Source organism: Neomonachus schauinslandi, chromosome 3 (genome assembly GCF_002201575.2).
Source record: "Neomonachus schauinslandi chromosome 3, ASM220157v2, whole genome shotgun sequence".
In the NCBI taxonomy this organism is placed as follows: domain Eukaryota; kingdom Metazoa; phylum Chordata; class Mammalia; order Carnivora; family Phocidae; genus Neomonachus; species Neomonachus schauinslandi.
Window position 1 is genome coordinate 165,649,019 of NC_058405.1, and position 14,774 is coordinate 165,663,792.

The following is a 14,774-nucleotide window of genomic DNA, read 5'->3' on the forward strand; positions in this document are numbered from 1 at the left end:
CTTTCTTTCTTTCTTTCTTTCTTTCTTTCTTTCTTTCTTTCTTTCTTCTTTCTTTCTCCTTCCTCCCTCCTTCTCTCTCTCTTTCCCTTTCTTTCTTTTTTTTCCCCTTTTCTTTCTTTCTTTCTTTCTTTTTCTTTTAACCTAGTTTTTGGCTCCTAGTCACACACAATAGGAACAATCAAAGTTAGCTTGATTTTGAGAATAGTCCCCAGGGGGATTTATCCATTCATCTTAAAGGAGGAAAGAGAAAAGAAATTTTCTTTTCAGAGTGCTGTTAACCAAGACTTCTAAAGTTCTGCAAGTGTAGTTAATGCTGTCCCCCTTTATCTGATTAGACTGAATTACAGTATCATGAAGGTACTCACAGTGTCTTGCTCATATATGCAGTGATGGGAAGAGGGTAGCCACTAGTCAGAATTCAAGAGGACAAGCGTATCCCAAGGAGCCTCTGAAGTTGAAAGGATGAGTTAGGTCAGAGAAATCCATTGTCTTATCAGGGATGCTGCCTTGAATGAAACAGACTTAAGGTCGAATTTTCAAATTAAGTAGACTGTAGGTGAGTCAAGGTAGGAGGTGTGGGACTAGAGCAGCATAGGAGAAAGCCCATAGGCCACCAGGGAAACTATGGGTGTGAGGCAGAGCAGATGGCTCTGAGCCAAGAGGAGCAGATGGTCAGGGCACTACTGAGAGATATGAGAGGCAGAGGAGAATGAGATGGGGTAGGTGTGCAACTCCAAATGCCTAAATTAGGCATTTCAATATGATTCTGTGGGACACCCAGCTCCTGCAGGAGCTGGAAAGATGGTTATAATAGGAAAATGGATGTGTCTGGAAGATGATCCTCCCTAGGAAAGCGTTAGACTGTGAGAGCTCTTATAAACTTCTAGGCCCTGTTCCCTCATTTTAGAAAAAAGAAAACTGAATTACAATCACTCGGGGAGTCACTGGCAAATCTAGAACCCGAATCCATTTCTGTTTAGCTTCACCCACACAGCTTATTTCCAAGAAGAGAACTAAGTATATAAGTAAGTACATAAATAAGGAAGGAAGGAAGGAAGGTAGGAAGGAAGGAAGAAAAGTAGCTGGAAGTAAGACCAGTAAGAAAGGGAGAAGGTTGCAGTTGAGATTACTGAGGTATAAATGATTTGTAAAGAAGGGAATATTTGAGAAATAAGAAAGAATCAGCCAGATTTGACAGCTTCTTGGATGAAAAGTACAAAAGAACACATGGTGTGCTTGGATGTACTAGCTATCTGCTGTGCAAATGGATTACCGCAAACATCTGTGGCTTAAAACAACACACTCGCCATTTAACTGTTTCTGTAGGTCAGGAACCTGGGCACGGTTTAGCTGGGCCTCCTGCTTTAGGATCTCTTATGAGGCTCAACTGATATGGCAATCAGGACTGCAGTCTTTTTTTTTTTTTTTAAGATTTTATTTATTATTTTTTAGAGAGCGAGCGAGAGAGAAACAGCATGAGAGGGGAGAGGGTCAAAGGGAGAAGCAGGCTCCCCGCTGAGCCGGGAGCCCGATGTAGGACTCCATCCCAGGACTCTGGGATCATGACCTGAGCCGAAGGCAGACGCTTAACCATCTGAGCCACCCAGGCGCCCCAGGACTGCAGTCTTATCCTAAGACTGGGGAAGAATCCACTTCCAAGTTTATGAGATTGTTGACAGCGTTCAGTTTCTTGCTGGCTGGTGGCCAGTGTCCCCTCTCCTTGTCATCTCTCCCACTAGCTCACCACATGGTTAACTTGCTTCCTCGAACCAAACAAAGGAGAGAGTTTGCTAGTAAAATGAAAGTTACACTCTTATGAAATGTAATCACAGAAGTGACATCCCATCATTTTGGCTGTAATTGATCAGTTAGAAGCAAGGTTCAGGTCTTTGCCCGCACTCAAGGGGAGAGGATTAACAAGAATGTAAATACCAGGTGGGGGGTCATTGGGGGCCATTTTAGAATCAATCATCTTAGAAATCTGGGGTTCCTCCAGTTACACAAGAAAATGTATATGAAGAGGTAGTTAAGGGAAATAAAGTCAAATTGCTTAGCTTGCAAAAAAAAAAAAAGCACAAAACCTAGAACTATAGGTATTTTGTAGAATATTTGACAGAGGAGATTTAGAGAAAGTAGAAAGTATTGGCCACATGAAGTTCATAAGAAAATACACAACGGTTAATGCAGATCCAACTGTAAGAAGAGACTAGGGAGTAGTTCATTTTAAAATGAACAAAACAAGCCAAAATGTGGCCTATGAAAGTAAAGACAGTTAACATGGATTGAGGTAATACTTGTTTTAAGTCTCAAACATACATGTTAAAATAAATTTAGGACAGAAAAAAGGGCATTTCATGGCTTTATGAAAATAGTATCCTATGCCAGGAGAGTGGAAATGAGATTAGAAAGATTTAAGGTACGGGGCACCTGGGTGGCTCAGTTGGTTAAGCGACTGCCTTCGGCTCAGGTCATGATCCTGGAGTCCCGGGATCGAGTCCCGCATCGGGCTCCCTGCTCAGCAAGGAGTCTGCTTCTCCCTCTGGCCCTCCCCCCTCTCATGCTCTCTCTCTCTCATTCTCTGTCTCTCAAATAAATAAATAAAATCTTAAAAAAAAAAAAAGAAAGATTTAAGGTACAATAATCATGGGAAATGAGAATAAATGACTTGATTTAGTATAAAAGGACAGGAAGAAGAGGGAGGGGGGAAAAGCTAGGAGGAGCCATGGGGTCCAAAGAGATGGAAAAAAATGCAGCCCCCGTTAGCTCTGCTAAGCTTCGCTTTTTTCCCAGCAAGCTGTCTCTGCTGACAGGCACTCGAAGTTGATGAATAAAAAGGCTTGGTATTCTCTTTCAGGAAACTGGCCAAATCAACCCTGGTCCTCGTGCTGGTCTTTGGAGTGCACTACATCGTGTTCCTGTGCCTGCCCCATTCCTTCACGGGGCTGGGCTGGCAGGTCCGGATGCACTGTGAGCTCTTCTTCAATTCCTTTCAGGTAGACAGCGCCAGCTAGTAATGTGGTTCTTGCATTCTGCTTTTATTCCCCCTCCCCTTGCAACTTTGTTCTCTGCCCCTCTGTCTGGCTTTCATGGACCTGTCCCCAGAGGGCCATGAAAAGGCAATACTCTCTGGACCCTGTGCTTTTAACCTCTGGCCATAGCAGGAGCTGCTTCTCACAAACATGCCTGGGCAGCGAGACAAGAAAGCATTTTGTTGTAGAATATGTAACACGTACAGAGCAGCGCGTGTCTATGGAAAATAAACGAAAGCCAAAGAAAAAGCAGACAGGGGAGAGGGGGGAAAAAGGGAAAGGAAGACAACAAAGAAGAAAAGGTAGCTTCTACCCATTTTATCTCATTTGAAAATATGATTACCATCACCCCTCACTTGGCTCTCTGCAGACACCTATCTTCTCCTCCTGGCCACTCGCTTGCCGCCTCCCATGGCTGCCTTAAATCTAGTCTCCATACAAGGGTCTGAAGGATCTTAAAAATAAATATGGTCATGTCCCTTATCTACCAGAAGTACCCAGAGGTTTCCCACTGCACTCAGAATAAAATCCAAATGCCATTTGCTGGTGTGCCCAGCCCCCTGTGGCAGGGATCCTGTCCAGCTGTGACGTCGAGTGCCATCATGTTCCCGGTTGCCGGCTAAGTTTGAGCCCCACTAGTGTCCCTCGAGCTCATTCTTGCCTCAGGGGCTTGGACTTACAGTTCCCTTAGTCTGGAAGGCGCTCCCCGCTAATATTCACAAGGCCTGGCTTCTTTTCACTCAAACCGGCTTAAATGGTCATCTCTTCAACTCAGTCTTCATTCAATGTATCTTCTCCATTCTTCTCTTTCATACCACTTGTTTGGCCTGCATAACCCTTATTATCTTACATTTTTCTAGTGTGGCTAGTTGTTTATATTTTATCCATCATCTGTATTTCCTTCTAGAATGTAGACTAAGGGAACAGGGACCTTGTCTGTCTTGATTGAATTGTTTATCCCTGGCATGCTGAGCAGTTTGCCCTGTAGAAGCTCAATAAATATTTTTGAATGAGTGAAACAAAAAGTTTCTTTGTCTTTTTACCATATAATAGCCTATGTCTGTAGTTTCCAGCATTCACAGTGTATAAATATCTCTTACCAACCAGGGAATATTCTGTGATCCTTGAGTGAAAACATAAATGAAGCTAATATAAGCTGATAAGAAATCAGTTATTTGTGTGTCTTGGAGTGTTTTATTCAGTTACTTGTTTGGTTCAGCTGACACCAAAGAAGGATCTCAGAAAAATATAAACTTAAAGATTTGGAAACACCAGGAGAGAAGAGTTCATATAATTTCTGAAGGAAGCATAACACAATCCAGTTTTGCAATGTATGTATTGTGATATAAGACACTTCAGTGCTGTGACCTTCTTGAGTTGTCAGCATGCTAACTTTCTCTTTTGTTCCCCAGGGATTCTTTGTGTCTATCATCTACTGCTACTGCAACGGGGAGGTAGGTTTGAAGAACTCCCCCGGACATCCCACAGCTCTAGCTGCGAGTAAGCTTGTAAATGGTCATCGCGGTGTGACCTGAATCTCTTTAGGATCCCCAGGAATTACAGGAAAAAATGAGCAGGGAGAAAGGAGATATTTCAATCATACATGATTTTGAGAGAGCAAGAATTAATATAAATAGGCTAGAGTCTTTCTCTTCTAGCACTTTTCAATGTTGATTCAGTTGGAAACTCTGATAGCAAAAAACCAACTTGTTGGAATGTAAATTGATACTTGGAAGGACAGTGAATTCCATATTCCAGTCAATACTTAAGCTGATATTCAATTTCAAGTTCTCTAAGAAACTAAAAAAAAGTTGTCTTGGGATAAGAAAGAATATTTTGATATTTTCAAAACTATACAGTGATGACAGGACGCTTTCAGTTCATTTAGGGGTTGGCTGGAGAGAAGTAGCCCTACTGTTCTTTTAGGTCACACCAGCATACCAGATTTCCACTGTTTTCCATGGAACTTCCAGATAAGCTCCTTTTTGGTAAATGGCAATAGCAGTAGAATTGAATCTTCAACCACAGGTTGGAAGCAAGAATCCCACCTCATTAGTAATGCATTTGCAGTGCCTGCTTTTCATGTATAAGCTTCTTCCCCATTTTTTTCCTCCTTCAGTCCGCCTATGCAAAAGTGATAGTATTACATTTCAGGTTGAGTACCTTCCATGCCATTCTTCAGCGGGCTGGCACTATTTATCTCTCCTTCTCTTCCAACCCATAATCCTCTTTTCCCTCTCCCACAAGTCAGATCTTCCTTTCTTTTTAAAAAAGATTTATTTATTTGAGAGAGACAGATGGATCGCGAGCAGGGTGGAGGTAGGGGCAGAGGAAGAGGGAGAGAATCCCCAGATTCCCGGCTGAGCGCCCAGCCACCAGGGGACTCTATCCCAGGACCCTGAGATCATGACCTGAGCCAAAATAAGAGTCTGATGCTTAACGGACCCAGCCACCCAGGCGCCCCAAGTCAGATGTTTCTATGGGCTGCATTTCACATTATATTAAAATGCTAATCTTGGATCAGTCCTTCAGCTCTCTCAGAGCCTCCGTTTATTCATCTCTGGTAGGATACCTATCTCCAAGATTTTTCAAGGTTGAGAGAGAGTATGCACATCAAGTCGCTGGCACACAGTGGAAACTCAGTGATCACCATCACTGAAGGGCAAAGGTCCATGTAACAAGGCTGCAGGGTCTCCCTGATGGTTTCTGACGCACAGTGTTTCCTGCGACTTAGGTTCAGGCTGAGGTGAAGAAGTTGTGGAGTCGGTGGAATCTCTCCATCGACTGGAAAAGGACGCCCCCCTGCGGCGGCCACAGATACGGCTCCGTGCTCACCACGTTCACCCACAGCACCAGCAGCCAGTCGCAGGGGGCAGCCAGCGCTCGCTTGGTGCTCATCGCAGGCAAAACCACCAGGACGGCCGGCCGCCAGCCCGACAGCCACGTGACTTTACCCGGCTATGTCTGGAGTAATTCGGAGCAGGACTGCCTGCCACGCACGATCCACGAGGAGACCAAGGAAGGGAACGCGAGGCTGGGAGAGGAGATTGCAATGGTGGAGTCTCCCAGGCCCTTGGAATTTAACCCAGACCCGCAGGGAAGCAGAGGAGAAACCGAGGATGTTCTCTGAGTCAACATCTGTGACTTCGAAGAGTTGGTCCCTCTGGTTGTGTTAGGCGAGCTTGGCTGGCATTCCTCTGCTTGAGCCCCAGAACTGAAAATTCGGGGTTCAAAGTGTTACTTCACAGAGGTTTTCAGGTTGCATGAATTGGATTCTATGAATAGTAAAGACACAAAAGGAGAAGTGTCAGTGGAGTAGTTTATTACCTTCTTTTGGCATTAAATTCTCTTCTGAATTGTTGTGTGGTACTTGCTCTGTGATTGTTCATTTTTTTCCTGCTACTTTTGGGTAGAAAACGTTTCAATTGCTTGGCTCTAGTTTTCTCTCATAAAAATATCGCTCTGGGTATGATAGAGATCATTCCATATGTGTCATTTCCCTTTTAAGAAATTAGCAGTCCTTTTCCTCATTTTAATGTACTTCTACCACTGCATTCCTTTGGCCTGTGCATAGGAGCAATTAGGGTCTGAAAACATACCTTGCACAATGAAAGAGCTAAGCACAAGTACACACTGGAAAAAAAAAAAAGTGGCTGGACTTTGATAAGATAATAAATTTGTGAAATATCTGTTTCTTTCTAGAAACAAGGAAAATTACTCCAAATAGTACTGCACCTGTTCCTTCTTTGGAATGGCTCCCCCATGGCCAGCCAAATCTCAGGTGTTCAGTCCTCCATAAACATGACATGCCACCCGGTTTGCTCCGTCAGTGAGCTTGTGTCTGCAAACTGGTTCTGTTTGTAATCCTGTGTACGGATGGTAAGGCACGCTGCATCGGGGCCTTTCTCATCTTTGTTGTATTACTATATTCCAGATGGCATGTGGAATAAATTAAAAGTTTGTTTTAAAGATACATTTTGGGTCACTTTTTTTTTTTTTAAAGATTTTATTTATTTATTCATGAGAGACAGAGAGAGAGAGAGAGGCAGAGGCAGAGGGAGAAGCAGGCTCCCCGCAGAGCAGGGAGCCTGATGCAGGACTCGATCCCAGGACCCTGGGATCATGACCTGAGCCGAAGGCAGATGCTTAACCGACTGAGCCACCCAGGCGTCCCCATTTTGGGTCACTTTAAAAGATGTTCTCTCAGCGTCTAACTTTGTTTTTGAGAACCAACCAAATGTTCCTTCTTCAAAACTACAGAGATCAGCATGTAGCTCCAGCACTTTGCCGAACTTGAAACTTCAGTCTGTTGCAATAGTGAAACATTTACTGAGTGTATGTCGGGTACCCACCATCCTGCTGGTTTTTACAAACATTAACTTATTTAATTCTCACTGCAAATTTATGGTTCAGTTTCATCACTGTCACCCTCTTTACAGATGACAATGTGACTCGTAGAGGTGGAGTGACTCACCCAAATTTGCACAGCTAGACATTGATGAAACATGGTTTCAGACACAGATCTACTGACTTCAAGTCCTGTGTTCTTAAGCATTATGCTCCACTATCACCAATGTTTATGTTTCCCATTAACCAATCAAAGCATTCAATTAATTTCTTCTGGGTAGAGTGCCTAAGAACTCTTAATATGTCTTAGCCTCTGGCCTTCATGACATTTCCACTCTAGTAGGGTAGACAAATATATATAGGAAATGAAAATATTACCGAGCAATGTGTTTCTAAGTGAAACAATACAGGTCAAGCTGATCTGTCTCATTTTGCTGAATGATTTAACCAACATGCAACTGGTGTCATGATGAATAAGGTATCCTGATGTCTACACACCATCTTGAAAAATGTTATACTTTCCTTCTATGCACATTCTTGCCTTCCTCTTCTGTGCCACACAGAGGTAATTTCCTTCCCAACCTGTTTATGAAGGTGCCATTGCACATATTTAATTCATCTGATTCTATGCTTTATTGTCACACCCCATGCTGTCTCCTTATCAGGAGAGAATGATCATGGGCTGAAAGATTAAGTTCAGTTCTATAGCTAATTTTCTGCAAGTCTTTATAAAATCACTTAGCTTCCTTTGTAGTTCAAGTTTTCTATCTTTAAAATGAAGATAATATCCGTCTACCTTAGTGAAATGTTCTGGTGATAAGAGAAATCACATATTGAAAGCACTTTGTAACATAAAAATACCATACAAATACTTGATTTGGGTTGTTGTTACATTATAGTTTCAAGTTAAAGTCTGGCTTTGCCCCATTATATTATAAAAGATCTTATTGGTCAGTGCAACATAACAATTGTTAGAATATATATATATATATCTTTTGATAATATGGAAAATATTAAGGGTTCTTACTTTTCTTTCTTTTTTTTCTTTTTTGAGAGAGCATGCGCATGCATGTGCATGCACATGAGGTGGGGGGAAGGGCAGAGGAAGAGGGAGAGAGAGAATCCCAAGCAGGCTCCATGCTGAGTGTGGAGCCCAACACGGGGCTTAATCTCATGAACCCGAGATCATGACCTGAGTTGAAATCAAGAGTCCAATGCCCAACTGAGCCACCCAGGCACCCCAAGGGTTCTTGCTTTCTAAGCCAACCCCACATTTTAAGGCTAGGTCACTATTCCTTTATGTTAACAAGTATGAGTATAAGCCTCCGAGTAATCAAAATTTTCTTTAAAGTTCAGTTATTCATTAATTAAACAAATATTTACTTAAAGCTTATTTTGTGACAGATACTATGCTATGTGCTGGGGCCATAACAAAACATAAGGCATGGAATGCCTGGGTGGCTCAGTTGGTTGGGCATCTGCCTTTGGCTCGGGTCATGATCCCAGGGTCCTGGGATCGAGTCCTGCATCCAGCTCCTTGCTCAGCGGGGAGTCTGCTTCTCCCTCTGTCTGCAGCTCCCCCTGCTTGGACGCTCTCTCTTCTCCCCTCTCTGACAGATAAATAAATAAAATCTTAAAAAAAACACAAAACATAAGGCATAATCAATTCCCAATAAGGAATAAAGAACCCCTTAGGTGCATGCTAAGGCTCTTTACCTTATCTGTATACGCACATTTTTCTTCTAGGTTTTGATGTTTGCATCCAATTAGACAATAAATTATACCACTCTTGATTTTATCAAGTAAAATATCAGGTAGTTACCAAGGATTGGCTGATCTAGATTCAGAGGTGCAAACTACTGGCTGGTTAGCTAAATTTGGTCCATGGCTTTTGTTTTATTGCTCTGTCAAGGGATTGCAGTATAGTGTTAAGTTGCCAGTCTTGAAAATATGAATGTTTCCACGTAAAAGTTATATTTTCTGAATTATAAAAATGTCAGACAATCTTATGAACCAAAAAGCAGCTGTTAGAGCTGAGTGGTGGTTGACCTCTTCAGATGGGGCACCAAAGGCACTAGTATACCCAGTGCCCACTTGGCCTCACCCCCTTATTTCTGTGACCTGCCTGGGCTCCAGACCCCTTTAATCTACATCTCTTGATCTAGACAACGCACTTACATAAAACTTTAACAATAGTTTTCTAAAATGTTCTTGGGGAGTGACATTCTACATAATTTTCATTTTTCTAATGAAGTTAGGCAACCACGTATTTATTTTTTATTTTTTGCAATCAAATATTTTTATGTGTAGTGGTATTTAGGCTTGGAATCATAAATATTCTGTTTAGATGAGTCTATTAAGAAAAAGATTCAACCCACAGTTTCTGTGCTTTCAGATCCCAACCACACTATGCTTCACTTTCTAATTCATCACTCTGACTTATTGCTAACACAACATATATTTTTCTCTTTGGCAATATAGCAAGTTCTAAATGCAAAAAGGACTGAATAGTATGGTAGATTACAGGGGTGTGTGAAGACAGCCATTTATGGTTTGTTAACATGGATATTAAATTTTGATACCTTATTTTTCCTGTAGCCAAAGGAAACCTGATATCAGAGAAAATAAAATTCCACTGCCTAGTATAAACAGGAATGATTTTGGTTCTGTAACTCTTACTGTCAGAGCATTGTCTCTTTCTGCTCTTGTTAAATCAAATGGAAACACCTTTGCTAAAGTTGCTGGAAGAACTCCACTGTTTTTGAATCGTTAGAAGAGAATGAATAAGGTATGTGTGAGTTGCAGTATATTATTTACAGCCAGAGATTAATAGTACATGATTCAGAGGTGATCTTCCTTAGAGATTATGGTAGGTAGAATAATGCTTACTAATTCCCAAAACCTGTGACTATGTGGGGTTACCTGGCAAGGAGGAATTAGGTTGTACGTGGAATTAAGTATTACTAATCAGTTGACTTTAAAATCAGTGGATAAGCTGGGTAGGCCCCGTGTAGTCACAAAGATCCTTAAAAGTGGAAGAGGGAGGCAGAAGAGGAAGTCAGAGTGATGTAATGTAAGAAGGAATGCCTCTTGTTGCGGGCTATGAAGATGGCAGAAGGGGCTGTAAGCTGAGGAATGTAGGCAACTGGAGAAGGCAAAGAAACAAACTCTCCCCTAGAACCCGCAGAAAGAGTATGGCCCTATTGACACCTTGATTTTAGCCCAGTGCACTCGTTATTGGACTTCTAACCTACAGAACTATAAAATAATCAATTTGTGTGTTTTTTAAAAAAGATGTATTTTATTTCAGAGAGAGAGAGAGAGAGAACACGAGTGGGAGGGGCAGGGGAATCCCAAGCAGACTCTGCGCTGAGCACAGAGCCCAATGTGGGGCTTGATCCCAGGTCCCTGAGATCATGACCTGAGCTGAAACCAAGAGTGGGATGCCTAACCAACGGCCTTACCCTAGCACCCCTCAATTTGTGTTGTTTTAAGCCACTAAATTTGTGGTAATATGTTATGGTACCCATAGAAACCTATTACAGAGATTTATATAGATGGTCCACATGGAAAGAATTATAATGGCTGATTAGAATTATGCTGAATAATTGCTATTTGTCTGCTTCTTTCATGGAGATCAATGATTTTCCGAGTGTTTATGGTATTTTATGTGATGCATTTATTGTAGGGAAGAAAGTCGCCTATTTACCGAACTCACTTTTTTACCAGTGGTTGTTCCATTTTAGAAACATAAATTTTTATCAGTAAAGGCCATTGTCATCTTTTCTAAAGAGTTACTAAATACCTGGTTTTATGAATAGGATTTCAATCTTTGACTCTTTTTAGGCCTGTTCTGCCTATGTCCTCCACCCTCAGCCCATCTCCGTGAGACCCCCAGGGACTCAACTGCTCAGTAAAGCTCTTGCCTGCTCATCCAGGGAAGTTTTAGGCTGAAAAGATGGCCCACCCTGTGGGTAGTTTAGGAATAACATAGAAACTGAGCTCAGCCTTTTCTGTCTATTTTATCATATGATCTTCATAACACCCTGTGAAGTTATCACCATTTCAAAAATGTGGAAATAATCAGAAGTTAGAGGACTTGCTCCAGATCGAAGGGAATGAATCCGGATTTGAACCCAGTTCAGTTTGACTCTAAGGCCTTTGATTGTTCTCCCAAGCATATGGGCCTTTTTACTTCCTTTATCAGGAAACTAATAGTATGCCAAGTCAACCAGGGAATAAATAAGAATTTATTTTAACTATTGTGATGGCAAATTACCAATACTTATGAGAATTTGAAAAACTGTAATAACATGATTAGAGTTTTGGGTAAAAGAATTTTTATTTCCCAGTATTTTATGACTATCAGAATAAAAAGTAACTTTTTAATCTCAACCCTTCTTTTAATTCTAGACAGAATCTCTAGCTAGAGACAGAGATCTAAATCCTTCTTCAGCTGCCTCATGAGACCATGGAAAATTTGCCCACGTATTGTTGCAAAGATGACTTTGAACACTTTATCTTTAGATTACTCATCTTTATGGCATTTAAAGGTAGCTTTTATGTGGGTTTCCACTTATTCATTATTATAAAAACCACTCAGTGGATCGGAAGTAACTATAAACAGTGCAGAAGCCAGGTAAAATGGTAAACGTTCTTTTCTCTTAACTGACTCTTAGTTTAATGTTGTTAGCACTTAAATTCAGCTCCTACTTAGATCCCTAATCTTTTCCAACACCACATTTCATTTTGGGAGCTTATGGGCTCTTTTGATTCATGATTTAAATGGCTGAATAGGAAAACAAACTTAGTATATGAAGCTATGAGTTGGTGTAACTTTTTTTCACATCTCTAGGACATACAGCAGATTCTTGTTGACCAAAGACATTTCCGAAGTCTGCTCACCTTGACCTCCCCAGAGCACATCAACAGAGATCTGTCTCTGTCCCCTGTCTTTTGAATACTATCTTTATTCTAGTTGAATTTCTGTTACATTGAAGAGAGTTGGAAAGGAGCTCAACTCCTATAATTTTATTGTATTAGCTGTAACATCATCAAGCATACATGTATTCTTCAGGGTATTTCCTATTTGACAATTTCCCTTTTGTGAAGGTATCAGTTTCTATAATGTAATCTAGATCACATAATCCCCTTTGAAATGAAGTAGTCAAAATAACTCCATTGTTTTCCTTTTGTCATAATTCCCATACATTTATACATTCATTGATTAAAGTTGGAGTTAAGTAATGTGTAGAAGTTCGTCTTTGTAGAGTTTTAGGCTGTGTCTTTACAAAGCTACAAAGGTGTAGAAGAATGTAGTACATTCGGAGAACTGCCAGGGTTTCATGATGAAGTGTGAGCTGGGAAGGAGGAGATGTCAGAGATGTGGATGCAGAAGAAGACAGGAAGATACTGGGAAAGGCTTCTATCCCTTGCTATAATCTAAAAGGAGTGAGGAATTCCTGATGGAGGTAAGCAGGAAAGGAGCAGGTATATATTTCTAAGATAACTCTCAAGCTGTGTGAAGATGAGCTATAAAAGGTTAAATAGGCACAAATACAGCAGTTAGGAGGTGGGTGCCATGGTGCAGGTGACATACGTGAGTCCAAAGTATGACAAGAGCAGCGAAGTGGGAGGGAGAAGGTACTTAAGAGGTAGAGGGCAGGCAGAGGTACTAAAGAGCAAAACTGGTAACTCCAGAGGTGGGTGTGCTGAATTCAAGAGCTCTGTAAGTCAAGGTAGCCTGAGGGTGGGAGAAGAGAAGTCAGAGGAAATTCCTCTAATGCGGAGACATTTCTCTCTGTCTCCCCTCTGTAACCCCCAACCGCAAAATCTACCTCCCTGCCTGCTGAGCAAGCATTTTCCAGAGTTCTGCTGGCTATACCACCAAGACTTTCCTAAGTATTATCTATCAGCTTCCAGCTCAAAGAAAAGAGCCATAGAGCATTCTGGGGGCATTCTGGCAAAGTAGCAACCAGCTATTAGAAGCTGTAGAAATATTCATGAACAACCAAAGGACTATTAAATAACATAGCCTCTGTACTCCTTTCTGTCTTCCTTATTCTGATCAGAAATAATAGAAATGTGTAAAGCTAAATAACATCCAAATAAAAGGGATAGGTTTGAATCAAGCTATGATTGATTCCAGTTAAGGGATTAGAAGAAAGATACTGTAGAAAGTATCTTATGTTTGGATGCCCAGCATCTGCTCTCTTTCTTTCTAGTAATAAGACCCCAAGTTTCCTTTGGGAAACCACCCCTCCCTCATTCTCAGTCTTGTGATTTGGGTGGGATTGACTCCACTTGTAACTCCCAGATGGGACCTGTTAGGCTGCAATCAAGCAATTTATTTCTTCCCTCCGGCCAGTTTTTGGGTCGGTGATGAGGGTGTAACCAGGGAGAAATAGGTTGGGCTCCCAGGAAAAGGAAGCTCTCTCCCTTCCTGGCCTGATTGTTAAGATGTGTGCCTGAAGCAGAGTTTGACAACGAAGCCAGCCCCGAAGAGGCAAATAAAGCTGATGTGTGCATCCTGGTGATGTTGTTTCAGGTAGCAATTCCTTTACCTCATATGTAATCACTTAAATGATGAAACCAATCAGTTCCTTATTTAATTTATTTTTTTGCTAGTTGAGGTTTTTCTGCCATTTTCAACCCAGAGTTATGTTGACATAAAATGTCACATTTTATTTAGAAGTTTATTTTATTCATTCAGCAAATATTTATCATGTGCCAGGTTGTGTCCAAGGACTTGGGATTAAAGCAGTGAACAAGATAGACAGGGTCTTTATTCTCAAGAAAATTGTGTTCTTTGGGAAAAGATAGCCCAGACTGTAAATAAATGAAGTCTTGCACAGACGAGATAATTCCAGATTGAGTTAGCTATTACGAAGAACATTAATAGGGTGATGCGATAGAGAGTGATATTGGGGGAGATGCTTAAGATATAGTAGTCAGAGAAGGCCTTTTTCTGAGGATGTAGCTTCTGAGTTGAGACAAAAAAGCTAGCTATGGAAATATGTTTGAGGCAGATGGCACATAGCAAGGGCAAAATTCTTTAGCAGGGAAGAGTTTTCAGTATTCTAAAAACATAGTGAAAATCAGTATTATTTGAAGATAATGGGCAAGAAAGAGAGAAGATGTGACTGGAGAGGTGAGCTTGGTATACCCCTCTCATGAATAAATACTACCCCCTGTTTTTAATCCAGATGGATTTCCACTTCATTCATAAGTTATGCATTTGACTAATACTTATGCCTTTGAGGTACCGAGTTCTGTGATAGACACAACAAATAAAGGAATGAATAACTCAGAATTCCTATTTCAGAGGATTTCACAGTCTTTGAAAGTTCTTTTTGCCCAAAGCCTTTAGAATCTCATGCACTTCGCTGTTCTGTATTA

At 41.2% G+C, this 14,774-nt stretch overlaps 1 protein-coding gene across 2 annotated transcripts in view; it reads left to right on the top strand.

Moving 5' to 3' along the window:
- PTH2R (parathyroid hormone 2 receptor) overlaps positions 1–6,159 on the top strand; it is a 76,645-nt gene extending 70,486 nt beyond the window's left edge. The window contains exons 11-13 of one of the 2 annotated variants that reach the window (XM_021703219.1): positions 2,855–2,993; positions 4,442–4,483; positions 5,764–6,159. In XM_021703219.1, the coding sequence (XP_021558894.1) occupies positions 2,855–2,993; positions 4,442–4,483; positions 5,764–6,159 (577 nt within the window). The remainder of the gene's footprint in view (positions 1–2,854; positions 2,994–4,441; positions 4,484–5,763) is intronic. The other variant, XM_044913393.1, reaches the window with a different exon arrangement.
- Positions 6,160–14,774: the final 8,615 nt, after the last annotated feature.